At 39.0% G+C, this 15822-nt stretch overlaps 2 protein-coding genes across 2 annotated transcripts in view; one reads left to right on the top strand and one right to left on the bottom strand.

The window, feature by feature from the left end:
- The window catches only part of LOC106175409 (uncharacterized), a 28283-nt gene continuing 12461 nt past the window's right edge, over positions 1-15822 (bottom strand). The window contains exons 2-8 of the mRNA XM_013557391.2: positions 5201-5470; positions 3852-4002; positions 3475-3626; positions 2877-3059; positions 2477-2764; positions 1411-1695; positions 1-1036 (exon numbers count right to left, since the gene is read on the bottom strand). Of these exons, the coding sequence (XP_013412845.2) occupies positions 219-1036; positions 1411-1695; positions 2477-2764; positions 2877-3059; positions 3475-3626; positions 3852-4002; positions 5201-5470 (2147 nt within the window). The 3' untranslated portion in view covers positions 1-218. The remainder of the gene's footprint in view (positions 1037-1410; positions 1696-2476; positions 2765-2876; positions 3060-3474; positions 3627-3851; positions 4003-5200; positions 5471-15822) is intronic.
- Positions 7335-14619, top strand: LOC147761294 (uncharacterized). Its single transcript, XM_087015001.1, has 2 exons — positions 7335-7459; positions 12195-14619. Exons 1-2 carry the CDS (start codon positions 7454-7456, stop codon positions 13287-13289), a joined length of 1101 nt encoding a protein of 366 aa, XP_086871127.1. The 5' UTR covers positions 7335-7453; the 3' UTR covers positions 13290-14619.

The following is a 15822-nucleotide window of genomic DNA, read 5'->3' as shown; positions in this document are numbered from 1 at the left end:
TTTAATGTGCAAGCTAATTTATTGTAACTTAAGTCACACACCATAATTAGATCAATTACACGTTTGCGTGCAACCCTTTCAACAATTCTGGGCATTTGCTTTTACTGGGCATTTTCAGTTTTATACTGGTATATCCAGGCTCTTACAGAAGTAGGCCTTTAACCAGATGGATTTGAATTTTCTGTTCAAATCTTTTAAAGAACAGGACAGAATGACGGTTATAAAGTGTGATCTGCAAAATTCAATATGTCCTGTATCCAGTCATAAAAGCTGCTAACGTTCACATAGAACCCGTACTTTCCCCTCTGTGCACACCCCTCACCCCAGCTGACCAGACCCAGGAGGTACCAACGCCCGCTGTCATCGTGTCTCACCACGAATGGACCACCACTGTCACCCTTGCACGCATCACCGATGGTTTCCCGAGCGTACCCGGCACAGAACATGTGAGCTGTGACGGGCCACGTGGTAGAGTTCTGGCACGTGTCCGGACGTTGGACTGGGATGTCGATGACGTTGAGGTAGCGTGGTCTGAGGGGATAGGGTCCACTCGTCAGAGCGCCCCAGCCAGACACCCTACCTAGTGGTTTGATACGACTGAAGAAATTCGTCTTGGAGAAAGTCTCGCTACACACGCAGACAGGACGCACGTGGTCTGTTATGAACGCTTCCGTCTCTAATTCAATAATGGCGATGTCTTTGTCATACAGTGTGTGGTTAAACCCCTCATGAATGATAATATCCACCACTCTCAATTGCTGCTCGTGGTCCTCAACGTTTTGTGTGTCGTGTTTGCCCAGACGGATGATAAGATTGCGTTCGTCAAGGGTTCGTTCGTAGATCTCTCGAAACTCATAGAAGCAATGTGCAGCGGTGACGACCCATTTCTTGTGGATGAGGGCTCCCCCGCACACAAGACCAACCTCTGGTTCCCAGAGCATCACCTGCCACGGTATGCTCCCCTTGACGGCGTCGTGGCCGTGGACAATGTTCCCACGAGACAGAGGAGGCACTGTCACAGTAGGCTGACCGCAGACTGAAAGAAGAAGAAATCTTGGAGGTGGGAATATTGAATGTTTAAAAGGAGCTGGATACCCTATTTCCATAGACACCATCGATCAACCCAATTTTTCGGGGACTCTCGCTAGGTGCAATCAGCTTAACTGAATGGCACGACTCCTCTTGTTTCCAACGCATTCGTATAATCACCAGCTTTTCTGCAAGAGGACACGTGTCATTCACTTTAGGTGATTGCAGCTCTCTCGAGTCCCCACAGAGTTGGGTCGATCCACGTAAACCGACGATGTGTATAGGAATGGGGCCGTACATTCAAGATACAAAAAATGACAATTATGTTTTTGGACATTAAATCGTAAATTTAACTTAAGATCATTGGAAAAAGTAACTGACTGCTGTCTACGCTGCTTTCATCCATCCCAGCCACTGTCAGCCAGGCACTTCTGTCGTCATGGCAGTCGTCTTCTTGGCGTGTGGCTTCACACGTGTACTTCCCGGCGTCAGATGCCGCCACGGCCTGGATGATGAGGTAACCTGTGCGGAGTATGCGCACACGCGACGAGGTACCGATTGGAGCGCCATCTTTCTTCCATACTATTTGTGCGCCTTGCACACGACAGGAGAAGATGTGCAGACTTCCAACGTCCACTGTCATATTGAGTGGCTTGTCTTTGAATTCTAAAAGATTAGAAAATGGTACTTTTTAATAAAACAAATAACACAACTGGTAGGCATACATGTATACAGGTCGCTAAGCAGTTATATGACAAAAAGTTTAAAACAAAGAAAATTGATAAGATAATCATAAGTAGGCCCTAAGGGTGTGTTCACGATAAACCTATCATACTAGGTAGGTGGTTCCAACTCCGTGGGGACTTTTGCTGAATGACTTTTTGCTGAATGACAGAATGGCAGATTAACGGAATGAAACTAGCAGCAGGGAGTGTTTAACTTTGTGTGCTCTCGGCTTCTGGAAGGCTTTTCACTACACTTTAAGTGCGGCGTACAGAACGCACACGAAAGTTAAACCATCTGGAATTAGGGGTTTCAAAAATACGAAACTTAATCACCTCCTAGCTGCTCAAGGGGGCGTGTAATCTGCGAAAGTCTCAGCAGAGCTGTGTCGACCTACCGCATACGATACTTTCATTGTGAACGCACATTAAAAGGGAAATGCCGACTGTCACGTGAAAGCTGCAATACCACCAGCTGTGTCACCTGTAGTGACAGTTCCCTGAAGATGTCTTTTGGATGTGTCCAGTATTAGAGTTAATAATTTTACCTTTAAACTTCACAACTGGATTGATCAGAATTTATATTTTAATATTAAGAGGGAATAGTTATAAAATAACAAATGAAACTAACGATGTCATGAATTCAGTCGTTTTCCAGAACATTTCTTACATTTTTACACATAAAATTGTTTCGCGAAGTTTGATATGTTTTAATATTTCCTCACCTAAAGTGCATGATGACGTATGTGAACTAATCCAAGCTCGAGCTTGGGCGACCTCGCCGTCAGTTGATGCGATACACGAATACACTCCAGCAAGAGTCTGTCTGAACTTAGAAATGAGAAGAATCCCTCCTGGTAGTACTTCCAGCTCCGGGATAGAGGTCGCATTGACATCATCTTTCGTCCAGGAATATGTGACGTCATCGTGGTCAACACTGCATTCCAGTACCACCAGCTTTTCCTCCATTACAGTCTGGTTTTCTGGGCGTACAGAGAACACGAGTTTCGGTGCTAGAACAAGAAATTGTATAACATACAATACGTGTTTTGATCAAAGAACACATGCTGTTGTTTGTATAAAACATTGCATTAGAAAAGTACTCTTTTTGAAAAAAAAACTTACAAGGTGCTGGAGGTTGTTTTGTGTGTTGTGACGTCATATCCACGACGGTGGCGTCTCCTGGTATCTGCACCCCACACTCATACCACCTGACGTAATACTTCCCAGTCCACCGTGATCCATCCTTAGGACCGAAACCAATGTTACCAGTGGTTAGACCCTCTTTGGCATTGGAACGATAGAAACCTGGATGATTAAAGCTCGTTCAATGTACTCAAAACATTTCTTAAACAATTAAGTCTTTATTCAAATGTAGAGTTAAAGGTAGGAGTAAAGGTAGATCATGTCTGATAGGCCTAACAATTTCTCCTTTCTCTCATTAATTATTAAAAGATAGATAACTTTCGATATTTCTGCTTTAACGGCCATGGATTAGCAGATTAACTATCAAAAAAAAATATAGCTACAATGTATTTGCAACTTGCCTGCAGGCTATAGGATCTAACTTACTTCATTCTGGATCCTAGGAACAGGGATGAACTGGTAGCCGCAAGCAGCTGACAGACTCGTCCCCTTTCGCATCGGCGCCCATTAAATCTTATAGAAAAATCAATACTGTTCTGATATTTGTAGTTTTTTCTTCTGCTAACAATAAACTCACCTCTTGCTGAGGGAGAGGACCAGAAGTGACTGGGAAGATTAGCATCACGCTCGTTCCCACCAACAAACTCACAGTGATCCTGACCATGTCCATTACTGTCCGCTATGTTCAGGAACTCCTCCCTGAGGCCGTCACTCATCAACAGTTTATATCTAGAAAATGAATAATACTATTTCATGGAAGAAACTTGCAGAAAAAAGCCCATGTTAGTCCACTTTCTGAAATTTGATTAATATCTAAATGTCTGATGTGCATCGAATACTTGTTAAATAATCATGTGTTTTGTTTGTAAAAAGGCTTTAGGGATCTCACATCAGGAGAAAGTGATTTTGCATTATGATGTATGCTATAATAATTCATCGAATAACTTAATATACCTGTGAGGCGAGCATAGTATTACGCCGACGTATTTCCCGACAGAATACGGAGTTCGCCGAACGTACTTGTCGCCGTGACAGTCGTTCCAGTTGTCTTCGTACTTGAAGTCAAATTTTAGCCAACAGTTTGATGACTGCAGGCAAACATCCGCTGAAATACACAGAATAAGGCATTCACTTTTTTTTCGTTATTAACCTTAACCAGTATTTCAAAAATGAACAACACTCCTCATACAAAACAAAACCCGGATTATATTGCAAAAGTAATGCTTCACTTGCTCAACATCCACAAAATAAAGTGCCGGTGTAACTTGAAAATCTGACTCCCATGAAAATCTGACTCCCCCAGTCAAAATTTCAAATTGAAAATCTGACTCCCCCCATGAAATTTTGACTCCCCCTCACAAAACTTTATAAATCATATTTTATTTGAGTATATAACTTTTATCTTGCAGTATCCATAATGGAGGACACATTGGCACTTTTTGAAAATTTTCATGAGAAAATAAGAAAATAAAAAATGTGTATTTTTCCACCCAATGACTCCTATGAAAAGGCTATGGGAGTCCAAATCCTACGGGCAGTAAGATGAATACTTGTTTCAAAAATTATCAATTTTTACCACAAAAATTTGAAATACTAATAAAATATACATCACAATGCAAACTATGTGGAAAACAATGGTATGGTGACTAAATATAAAATATGGACTTTCTCCATGGGTGTCCAAATCCCATGGGTATGAATATGAAGATATTTCATGATTTTTTTTTATTTTTTGCACCCAATATTTTACCACCAAACTTTCAAATATTTCCATCATATTCTTCATAAAGTATACTCAAGGACACGATGTTGAAATGGTCACCAAATATCAAATAAATAGCTTTTTCATTGAGTGGTAAAATGCACATTTTTAATTTTCTTATTTTCTCATCAAAATTTTCACCTGTAAACTAACAAAAAGTGTCAATGTATGCTCTATTTTGCATACTACAATATAAAAAGTCATATACTGATATAAAATAAGATTTATAAAGTTTTGTGGGGGAGTCAAAATTTCATGGGGGGAGTCACATTTTCATAATGAAAATTTGACTGGGGAGTCACATTTTCATAATGAAAATCTGACTGGGGAGTCACATTATGGGGGAGTCATATTTTCATGGTACACCGGCATTCCCTTGACTGTTTTATAAATCAAAACGGTAAAAATGCTATATATATCAAAATCTCGCGTCGTTACATGTATTTGTATTTACAAGCCGCTAATATTTTTTCTAGGCATTGTCAGTTCAGATTTACCGGTACGTGTACTTATGTATCGCTATAGTACATGTTTGTATTACCTCCATCTGAAAGTTCCATTTTAAAACTGGTTGTCGTTTCGTCGAGCCTTGCAGAAGCGGAGGGGCCAGGCGTAATCGGATTCGTCGCGACATCAACTTTGGGAGAAACAGCCGTGATGGTGCAGTGAGAGTTATACTGCCAATCACATCTCGCGATATTCTCGTTCCATCTCAGCCTATGTGGACAAGCGAACCTGGTGGCAGTGCCGAAATCACAGCGGTAAAAATGAGCACAGCTACTGGGGTCCCCATAAAGACCATCAACTTTTCCTGGAAAAAAGAATATCAAGGATATTGTAACCCTTGTAACCCAATACACATGTAACTGTGACCTTAAAATTGACCTTTGGCCTTCTTTTCACCATGGACTGAACTTTGCAAGGTTTCTGTTCCTTATACATTACATGTATCTCCAAAACTGGCAGAGACTCGCCCCTAGTTACTATTGGACTTGAATTGGAAGTCATATACTGGCAATCTAACTGTGATCTTGAAATTGACCTTTGACCTACTTTTCACAAATTTGGATTTAAACTTTTACTTTTCCCCATGATTTTGTTTTAAATGGCAATTTTCGACAAAAATATTGAGAACTTTTGTTTACTGCATTTTTAGAGCTTGTCAAACACAACACTGGAGGTGGTGTCCCTTTATACGCATGCGCTTACTCCAGCTGGCGGTACAATACCTGGAGGCAGTATCGCCTCTCTGATCCTCTAGTTTTGAAGTGAGATAACAAGAGGTTTGGGGCGTAACCTCATCCCTGAAAGAGTTTTTATCATAAAAATTGGCAGAGTTGATCAAGGTGTATAGGCTACAATCCCGTGTGGTCATTTTGGTTTATATGCTTTAGGTAGGGCCTGTGTAGTTATGAGTCCTTTTTATACAGATTTCGGTTAAACAAAAGTGACATTTTGCTTTGTCACTGATAAATCTGAACTAAAAATCGCTGGCAGAGCTTTGGAGTAATAAAAGGTGTCATTAAATTGAGTTGAAACGGTGATCGTGGGTGCTCAAGTAAAGGAGAAATATGAGAAACCGATTTTCAGATTTTACCCCAAAGTGGCATTTATGACGTCAACCGTAGGATGACATATGTCTAAATGTTTATTAGTTTAGTCAATTTATCTATTACTCAAAAGAATGTATGTGTAGTAAATAAGGAGTTTTGAGCGAAAGGTGATAATATCCTTAAACATCATGTATGAGAGAGAGAGAGAGAAGGACGCTGAAAAGTATACTGATAGTGTGCTCTATGGTAAAAAACTGCGTCAACATATATGTTTTATAGGATGGGGTTTCTAACAATAGTCTGACACTTAACAAAAATTCTTTGGGCGATGTTAAGAACTTATTGTCAAAAGGTTATTGGCGCGGTATTCATGCTGTGATAAATAAACCTTTTCGTTTTGTCTGAAAAAATAGACCCATATTTACGTTGTTGGCTACGATCAATGGAGCGTTGGGTTAAAATATATTTTCCACGAATTCGCACATGCGCAGATACCTCCATACGACAATAAAGTAGTCACAATTCTCCTAAAGACTTACATTATCTTAATTTGAAATCTCATTTTGACTCGTAAATGTAAGGAGACACAGTTCACACAAGGCAACAGACATCTTTTTATGCTATGTGCGTAACCAAGCGCCACCATAAACACCAAGAATAAAAAATTACCATGAAAAATTGTATATCCCGGAAAACAAATAAACATATTCCGGGAGATACAAATAGTTTATAAAATATTCGCTCTGTTCCCAGAAAAATGAAATCATAAAAGTATTGGTCGTTGTTCAATGAAGCTGCATGTTTTTGTAGAAACCAACGAAAATATTACAAATACGAAGATAGACCCCATTCCCATAGATTTAGGATCAATCTATCCCTATGGGGAGTCTCAATAGATTACTGTCAGCTTAAGTGTCTGTCCCGCCTACTAAAAGCTGTAAGGGGGTAATTAACTATGGTGCTCGTTCGGCTGACTGCAATTTAGCGTGAACCCCCAGGGAGTTAGGTCGATCTAAATCTCTGGGAATGCACCCATAGACATCTAGCATGACCGCACTGTCTCCTTTTTTTCGGCTACTATACGTTAAATGGCACGTTTGTTCAAATTACACTTTCCACGAATTCGCACATGCGCGGATCACTTCATACTACAATAAAGGAGTCGGAATTCTCCAGATCAATACATAAGGCGAGGCTCCTGCGACTGGTTGGTTGTATAAGTTTAGTCAAAGCACAGAGACATGTCGGTAAGTTTGCTGCCTTTTTTTAACCAGGTGTTCACAATAACTTATTTGAACTCTCCTAGAAACTTAAATAATCTTGATATATGGTGTTGGGAAGTGCTTCAACAGAAAAACATGTTGTTGTTACATCCCTAGTATTGTATACGGAGTGATCTTGGGGCAATGTTTTTATTTTTCGTTTTTTTTTATTTTGAGAATGTATGCTACTGTATATGAAGGATATTACTGCTTTTAGTGTTTTGGAAAAAGTTTTGATGTATTATTTATTCCATGCCTGTTTATTTTTGTGTTTATTTTATTTTATTATTTTTTTTTTTTTGTCCTGAAACCTGTGGAACTCGAAAACATTAAGGCTTATATTTTGTTAATGCTAAGTGTCCAAAAAAACTATTGATTTTACATTCCCTTGCAAGGAAATCGATTTTGGGTGTTCACGACCCTAGTTAAAAAGGTCCAATGCTACATTTTTCAGTCCCTATTTTTTAACCACAATAAATATTTTGGCAGATGTGTATTCTAAAGCTCAGCATTGTTCACATATTGAATTGTTTGGTATTTCATAAAAACGATACGTAAAAACCAATAAGCTCCCTTGGAGAGCAAAACAAATAGATGTTCACGCGCAAATGTACCACAACAGGAGAGTTAACAACACATGATTTGCTCTTCTGTTATTTATCTAACAATCAAAATTTTGCGCCATCACATCACAACATGTATTATTCTACCTTGATAAAGGCCAGGTTCATATTTCTATATAACATCCCTTGGTTCATTTTGTTCGTCTGCATGTTAAAAAGGACACTTTATTTTTTTAAATAAATTTTATCAATTTCTTTTGGAAAATATCAAAATATCTATATCCACTTTAGTGTATGTGAAAAAAAAGGGTGTAGCCTACGTGGAGTATGTCTACATTACATACGGTCGCTGTGCCATTTCTCCCACATGACCTTGACGTCCGGTCGTGGAATATCGGTGTTTGTCGGTTGCAAAGCGATCATATACTGAGCCCTTTCAGCCACTGCTGCTGACGTACAGTATCCGTGCGGAAGCAATGCTGTTTGATACGATGTGTATTTGACCACTTACGCCGAAATATCAATGAGACGCACATCTTCAAGTTTAAAAAAATTTAAGATATTTTACTATTATTACGCTTCCCTAAACTACCAAAGGCGAAATTGAAGAGGTTATTATACGCTAGTCACGCTAGAGGCGAAATGAGCTAGAATGTAGTCGAAATGGGAATTCTTTGTATATTCCTGGACATTCGAATTGCGTTCTAAAAATTCTGAGTGCATTCTAAATATATGGGCCCATTCTTGTGTCCGGTCGGAATGTTTTGCTCATGCTCAAAACTTTCGAAGTGCATTCCAAGTGGAAAAATGTTGAATGGCATTCTAAGTGTATTCTAACTGTCCTATGAATGCTTAATATTCTTACAGCATTCCAACAGCATTCGAAACATTCTGATCGCATTTATGGGAGAACGTGCTGCATGTGCCTCAAATGAGCCGAAATGCAACTCGAATGCATCTCGATTGCTGGCCGAAATTCTATTTCGGCCAGCAATCGAACTACACTCGTACCGCATTCAAAGTGTATTCTAAATATTCTGACTGCATTCTGACAGCATTATCGATATTTCAAGTATGTTTCAACTACATTCCAGCGGTTAATACACCCAATATGTGCACGAGTCATTCCAGGCGGATTCGAAGCGCATTTTGTGTATTCCAACGGTATTCTTACGAGAATATAGGTCAATTTGAAATTTCTTCCCGAATGTGGGACGAATTTTGAAAATTCTTCATTCCTTCTAATTCTGCTTGATTACTGCTGATTCCGAATAAGTGTGATGGGGCCTTTAAATAATAGCATGAGGAAAAACACGAGGATAAGGGCGACAAATACGGTGCAAAATGGTCCACGAGAAACCGTTTACATTTGCCATGCGATGTCCATACACTGCTCATAAACTGCCCGTAAATCCCTTTTCGTGCCGTGTCTGTTCGGAAGCAGACGGTGACAGTACGAAATCGTACAAAACCGTACGGATTCACAGCTTCTGTAGCCTCTTAGATTTTATCAAGCTGAAACTTCTTACAATTTTTTTTAATTCGTAAGCCCGCTGGTCGTAGATGGCATCGCGCTGTCCCGCTCGGGCATTGTTCGATGGACTTGGGTTGATCATAATAATATGGTTGAACCTGGACCCCGTAACTCGAAAGCATCGCGCGAAAGCATCGCCAACGAGTGCAAGAGTCTCGATTCCATAACCCCCATATGGGGTCGAGTATGGGCGAGTTATAGAATCAAGACGCTTGCGCTCGGTGGCAATGCGCGATGCTTTCGAGTTACGGGGCCCTGTTATTGGTCTCTTTTCCTTCCTTATATGGTGGTTAAGGAGGCATAAGAGTAGTTCAGATGTTTAAATGTTAGTGTAATCAAGGAGTTGTACAACTCCTTGGTGCAATTCATTTGCATAAACGCGAGTTTGTACTTTTTCTTTACCTGAACACAAGGTTGAAAAATATTGTAGGGGGGTGAACCAACAGCGTGTCAAACTTCAATGAAGCTGCACAAAAAACGTACGGCAACTGCACTGAGATTGAAAGGGTTCTGAACGATCATTTTTAAAAAGAAATACGATTTTCCCCACGTGACCTCGAGGTATATCCGAAAATAGGCACGGCTCCCGCACGTTATATTCGCCGCAGCCCGCAGCCCGTAGATTTTTTAAAAATCGTACGGAAAATCGTATACACTTTGGTGCGGCACCCGTGGCAAATGTAATCAAGGCTTATGTATTTTGACAGCTCCGTATCGCAGGATAGCCTTGCGTTGTTGAGCAATCCACAAGTCCACCGTACAATGCTCGTAAGATGCCTATGCAATGCCTGTGAGGGGATTGCGCAATGCCATCTCGATATTGTTACAGTCTACGGGCTTTCGATTATAAAAAATTGTCAAAAGGTACGCTTGACAAAACCATAGAGACTGCGGAGGCCTTAAATCCGTACGATTCTGTGAGATTTCGCACGGCCACTGTCTACCACCGCTCAGAGGCCATACGAAAAGGGTATTACGGGCAGTATACACACGTGCGGGCAGCGCATTTCAAATGTAATCTAGGCTTAAGGCCGCGGCCTCACAGAAATGCGGATCACATATGGCCGACCCACTCGAAAGCTAGCCACGTAATCCCCGTGGGGATGTATTCAGTGACTATTTTGAGGATTAGTCGGCAAGCTTGTAAGAGGATCAGCCATATTTGATAAACAGATCTGATAGTTCGCGACTCAACTTTGGTTGTTAATGCAGCGTAAGGTTCAGACATTATTTACGCAAGTCGACGCGTCGTGAGGCCCGCGTGCCTGTAAACAGTAAGGTCGTCGAACACTCACCTCGTTTAAAGCATGTGCCCAAGCGTAGAGAGGCAAGCTTTGTTGTTCAAACAATTTTTAACAAAGACAGAAACTGAATGATTCAAATAACAAGGACATTCTTACAATAGCGGCAGAGGAGTCACAAATCTCAATGACATGATTCCGTAGGATTTTCGTAACAAATGATTTTTTTTCTAAAGCCAACACAAATCTTCACTGTTTTGCCATATCATGTACCGAACTACAGTATTTGTGCCCGAAATAAATATTTGGTTTACAGATTTGTTGTCCCGTGTCGTTACTACATGTATTACTTTAACACTTCAGTAACATTGTACCTCACGGTCAGTTTCTTGTTTGCAAAATAACTCACAAAATTAATAATGTATATATATACTTGATCTGCAAACAAGCAAATCCAAGAATTAGCACATGCGCAAGCAAGGTATTCATTCGCCAGTAAGTCGGCAGATACAGCAAGTTATAATCGCGATCTCCTAATCTCGATCACCATGCTGTGTGTGAATATCTAGCCTATCTAGAGAATCTTAATCGGGACATGAGCTACCCACGTGAAAGGCCTTTACCCAAGGAATATACACCTTCTTATTCCTTATTGGTTATTTACTGCCTTATTTTTAGAACATTACACAGCTGATTAAATTTTTCACCTTAATTAAGAATAAAAATGTGTGTTTAACCAACAATACGTATTTTCATACAACCCAGGAGTAAACATGTTCAGGCAGTGCGTGCATATTTCCAGTTAACATTTTGTGACGTGAATTTTTCTAAAACAGTGTAGGGAAAGCAAATGGGTCTCTAATCCGTAATGGTATAACTGTAAAATGTGATATAAATCACGGAGTCGTGTCGCGAGGGAGGGGCATTTTAACCTGATTTTATTATCAAGACTCGAATTAAGTGGTATTTGATAAAAAAAACTACAGTTTTCAAATGTACAGTCACCAATCAGAAAATAAACAAACAAAAATGCAACAATATTTGTTAAAATTATGCATTCAAAAGAAAAGATTCAACAACATCTTAACAAGTAAGATTGCGAAAAGATTTTTAAAATTCTCAAAGACCCTCATTTTTCACCTCGGTAACAGATACGATTTGTCTAAAAGAGGTAAATGTTTTTCATTCCCAAGCTCTTTTGGTTTTCTGATCTATCTATCTATCTATCTATCTATCTTAGCAAAAAATGCAGTTCTTTATTCTGTGTTATGATATCTACATGCTTAATCTTATAATAAAACCAATTCTGCCGATGTATCAGTATAAAAAATGTTATAGGATAAATCGTTCCGTTTTTAATCAGATATTTGTTTTTGTTTTAGGCATCTGGTAGGCAAGTTCCCTGGGATAATAACGGGCTCGCATTTGACAACCATGGGTATTATGGAAGAGAACAACATATTGAAATGAGAAATACTGGACAGAGTGACGTCATAACCCAACCCCCATCAGCAGACAAGCCGGTCATAAAAGAAAAACCAGGGACACAGAAATGGTATGCTAACATACGGAGGTTCGAGGCTGAACATTTGAGAAAGAAAATAGAGGAGAGAAGGAGTGAGAAAAAACCCAAGACGAAAATAAGGCTCTGTTGGGACGTGTTTGTGCGTATCCTGTCGGTTGCTTTAACAGCCTGGGATTTGTACGCAGACTGGAGTTTCTATGTGGGGCCAAAGAGTGATGAATGCAAAAGTTTCGAAGGCGTGTGGCTTGGACTTTCAATACTGGCCTCCGTTCTTGCTTTCTTGCAACTTTTGCACCTCATAAACGATACTGTCATAGACATACGTCAAACCAGGTCTAATAGAATGGACGTCAAAGGGCTATTCGGCAAATACAGGCTGAAGAAAACCTACGAGATATTGGCGCTGTTCTTTTCGAAAATACCGCAAGGAATTTTACCGTTGGTATTTCACTGCTTTTGCGATGGGCAACCAGATGCAGTCGACACAATTAAATTGCTGATTAAGTTGGCAAAATCATCAGCAGTCACCGATTTTTTGTCCGTATTTGTTCGAAGCCTTGAGTCAGATGCTGGGATTTGGTATGATCTCGACCGTTGTTGTGTAAAACCATACTTTAAAAAAACCGAATGCTTTTGCTATCGCGATGTAACAATAAGAAAGACGGGTGAAGTTCTCTTAGCCCAGTGTTGCTACATTTGCTGCCTAAAGGAAAAGGTGCCAGACCCCGGATGGTATTGTTCCATGTGCTTCGACAAATGGGAAGACTGTCGATGCTGTGCATGCGAATGCGATTGCTGCGAGGGAGATTGCTGCATGTGTACTGGGCCTGCACTTAATTGCCCGAACCCGTGTGAGATGTTGGTTTCTTGTTTAAACCGTCTTTTGTACATGGGATACGTGGTCATTGTTGTTTTGAGGGTCCTTGCTGAATTATATACTTTCATTTGTTAATAGTACAATCATGTGACTAAAACCTAATGCACTTGTAGTTCTTTCAGACAATCGCCAGACGGCAGCACTGGTTAAACAATAGAACAAAGGTTGTGGTGTAATGTGCCAGTATAATGAATTCTGTAGTTCTCATTCTGTCAACATACACTACAAATAAAATTTATGGACGTATTAAATGATAAGATTACCACTGAAGAAATTTTTTCATCAATTTGTCATTGTTATTTACATATGTAACATATGATTCATGCCCAAAGCCAGGTATTTCAAAAAGGGGGCTTTTTCTGAAAAAGAGGGCCTATTACCATCGAACCTCCGTGTGCCTAGATAAAATTTTACCCAGAGGGGACCTTTTCTCATGCTTTCGAACCTCCTGAACCCCCTGGCTACGGGCCTTTGATTATACATACTGGGTAGCTGTATGCCATAGTTACACACAATGGACAATAGAAGTGTCATACCTACTGAACCAATACTTTGGGGGAGATAAATGACTATGGAATGATATTCTTCTGGTATCATTTTATTAATATCAAAATTCAGAAAAAAATGTAGACCAGGCATTATAACTTCTCAAAATCTCTCTACTCTGATTATTGATGACTTGATTATTATTTGATTACTCTGATTCCGGGGTGACACTTCTATTGTCCATTGTGTGTAAGTTTTAGTCATTTGTAAAAGAGGAAGTTTATATAAGATATGCAATTAACGTTTAGCATTTTGATACTATAATGGCGTGTTAAATGATATAAGACATACGTTTTTACATGTTCTTTGTATTTTTCCTAGTGTTTATTATTAAAAGTAATACTTTAGTTATCCAAACTCATTGTGTCAAAATACACTACAAAATAAAACTTATGGATGTGTATGATAATAAGATTAAGCACTGAATAAATTTTTCATCAATTTGTCATTATTATCAGGGGCGGATCCAGAGATATTTTCTGACAGTCTTCCACATTATCTTTGTTGACCTATCCTCCATTTTTGACCGTCTTCCGACAGAAAAATGTTGATACCTGTGAATGTAAACTTGAAAATCTGACCATCTTCCGGAAGACCCAGAAGACGGCCTCAATCCGCCCCTGATTATTAAAAGATTTAACATATGATTAGATGATACATACCTGTATGCCATAGTTAGGTTATAAATCATTTGTAAAATATGCAGTTTAAATAATATGTGTAATTAACGTTGTAGCATTTTGATACTATAATGGCATGTTAAATTATATAAACATTAGCTTTTACATTAGCTTTGGATATTTACCTGTATTTTTTAATTTCTTACTAATTATTTCTAAATAAATTGGTCGAAACGTCAGTCAGTGTTGAAGCAGATGCTTTTGAGGGTGATAGCGCATTCAGACAAAAGGCCTCATACTTCCACGTTTAAGCGTGTTTTTAAAACTCTGCCACCACTTTCAGCACTGAATTCCAGGTTGCGCGCGATTAAAAAAATTATTAAAAATTTTTTTTTTAATTAGAAAAATGTTGTGTTGCGAGATTGGTCAGGAACTGATAAATAAGATTCTTTTTCACAACATTAATAAATGGTCATTATTTGTTGAAATGATCAAAAAGTATTATGTGTCTTTAGATAAGCTCACGGAGAACTTGTTTTAAATCTTACGCTTTGTCCTTTTAACTAAGCTATGCTCACGATAAACCCTTACTGAAAAATGTAACTTTTTTCATGTTGAGGATTAATTTATCAGATAAATTCCCAAATTACATACAAAAAAATCAGTTCAGAGTTACGAGGAGCGCCTTGTTTTCCCCTTAACCCGTCCAGTTCTAGGTACGTTTTTACCGATTTGCCGTGATCCGGACGGAGACCATTGTGCTGTATGTTTACTACAGTAATTTTGTAGTTTTATTATTGATAGATATCTTGTCAATGCCAAAATATCAGTAAGGACTTGCTTTACATTATGCTTTCAACACCCGAACCTCACAACTAAACCTATTCGATAAATGAATACATATTAACCAACACATTGGTTGTGACGGCACAACGATATAATCCACGAAGTACAGTAATTGCTAGACAGATCTGCTCTACCACAATGCCCAGTACTGGAAACACTATATGCCACACGCACGATTGTTTACCTTCAAACAACCTATCATTTCAAGTAACATAAAATTATACTTAAGTAATTCTTTCTTACTGCTCTAAAATGCCGTTTTTGAAGTGTCTATAATTACCCAAAACGAGAAGAGAATATCACGTTTGGACCTGGTTTTCTTAAAGTTGTGGTGTTTAGGTTTCTTTATGAGTTCTTATCTTGACAGGTGTTCACCAAAATATGGTTCAGCTCTCAAAGAAGCTTATCTGATAGCGAATTAAGACCAATGAAATTGAATTTGTTTTAGTTCAGAATTGAAAAAAATTACATAAGACATTACACTGTACACATGGTTTCTGTTTACGAAATTAGTAAGGTAAATGAATATTTTGACAAAAATATATTACCCAGATACGCGGCGATTGTGCGAGTTCAATTGGTCCAGAGAGAAAAGG

This window comes from Lingula anatina, chromosome 6 (genome assembly GCF_051362555.1).
Source record: "Lingula anatina isolate TDL-2025a chromosome 6, LinAna3.0, whole genome shotgun sequence".
Classification (NCBI taxonomy): domain Eukaryota; kingdom Metazoa; phylum Brachiopoda; class Lingulata; order Lingulida; family Lingulidae; genus Lingula; species Lingula anatina.
The sequence above is the reverse complement of the archived record's forward strand: the minus strand, read 5'-3'. Positions and strand labels throughout refer to the sequence as shown.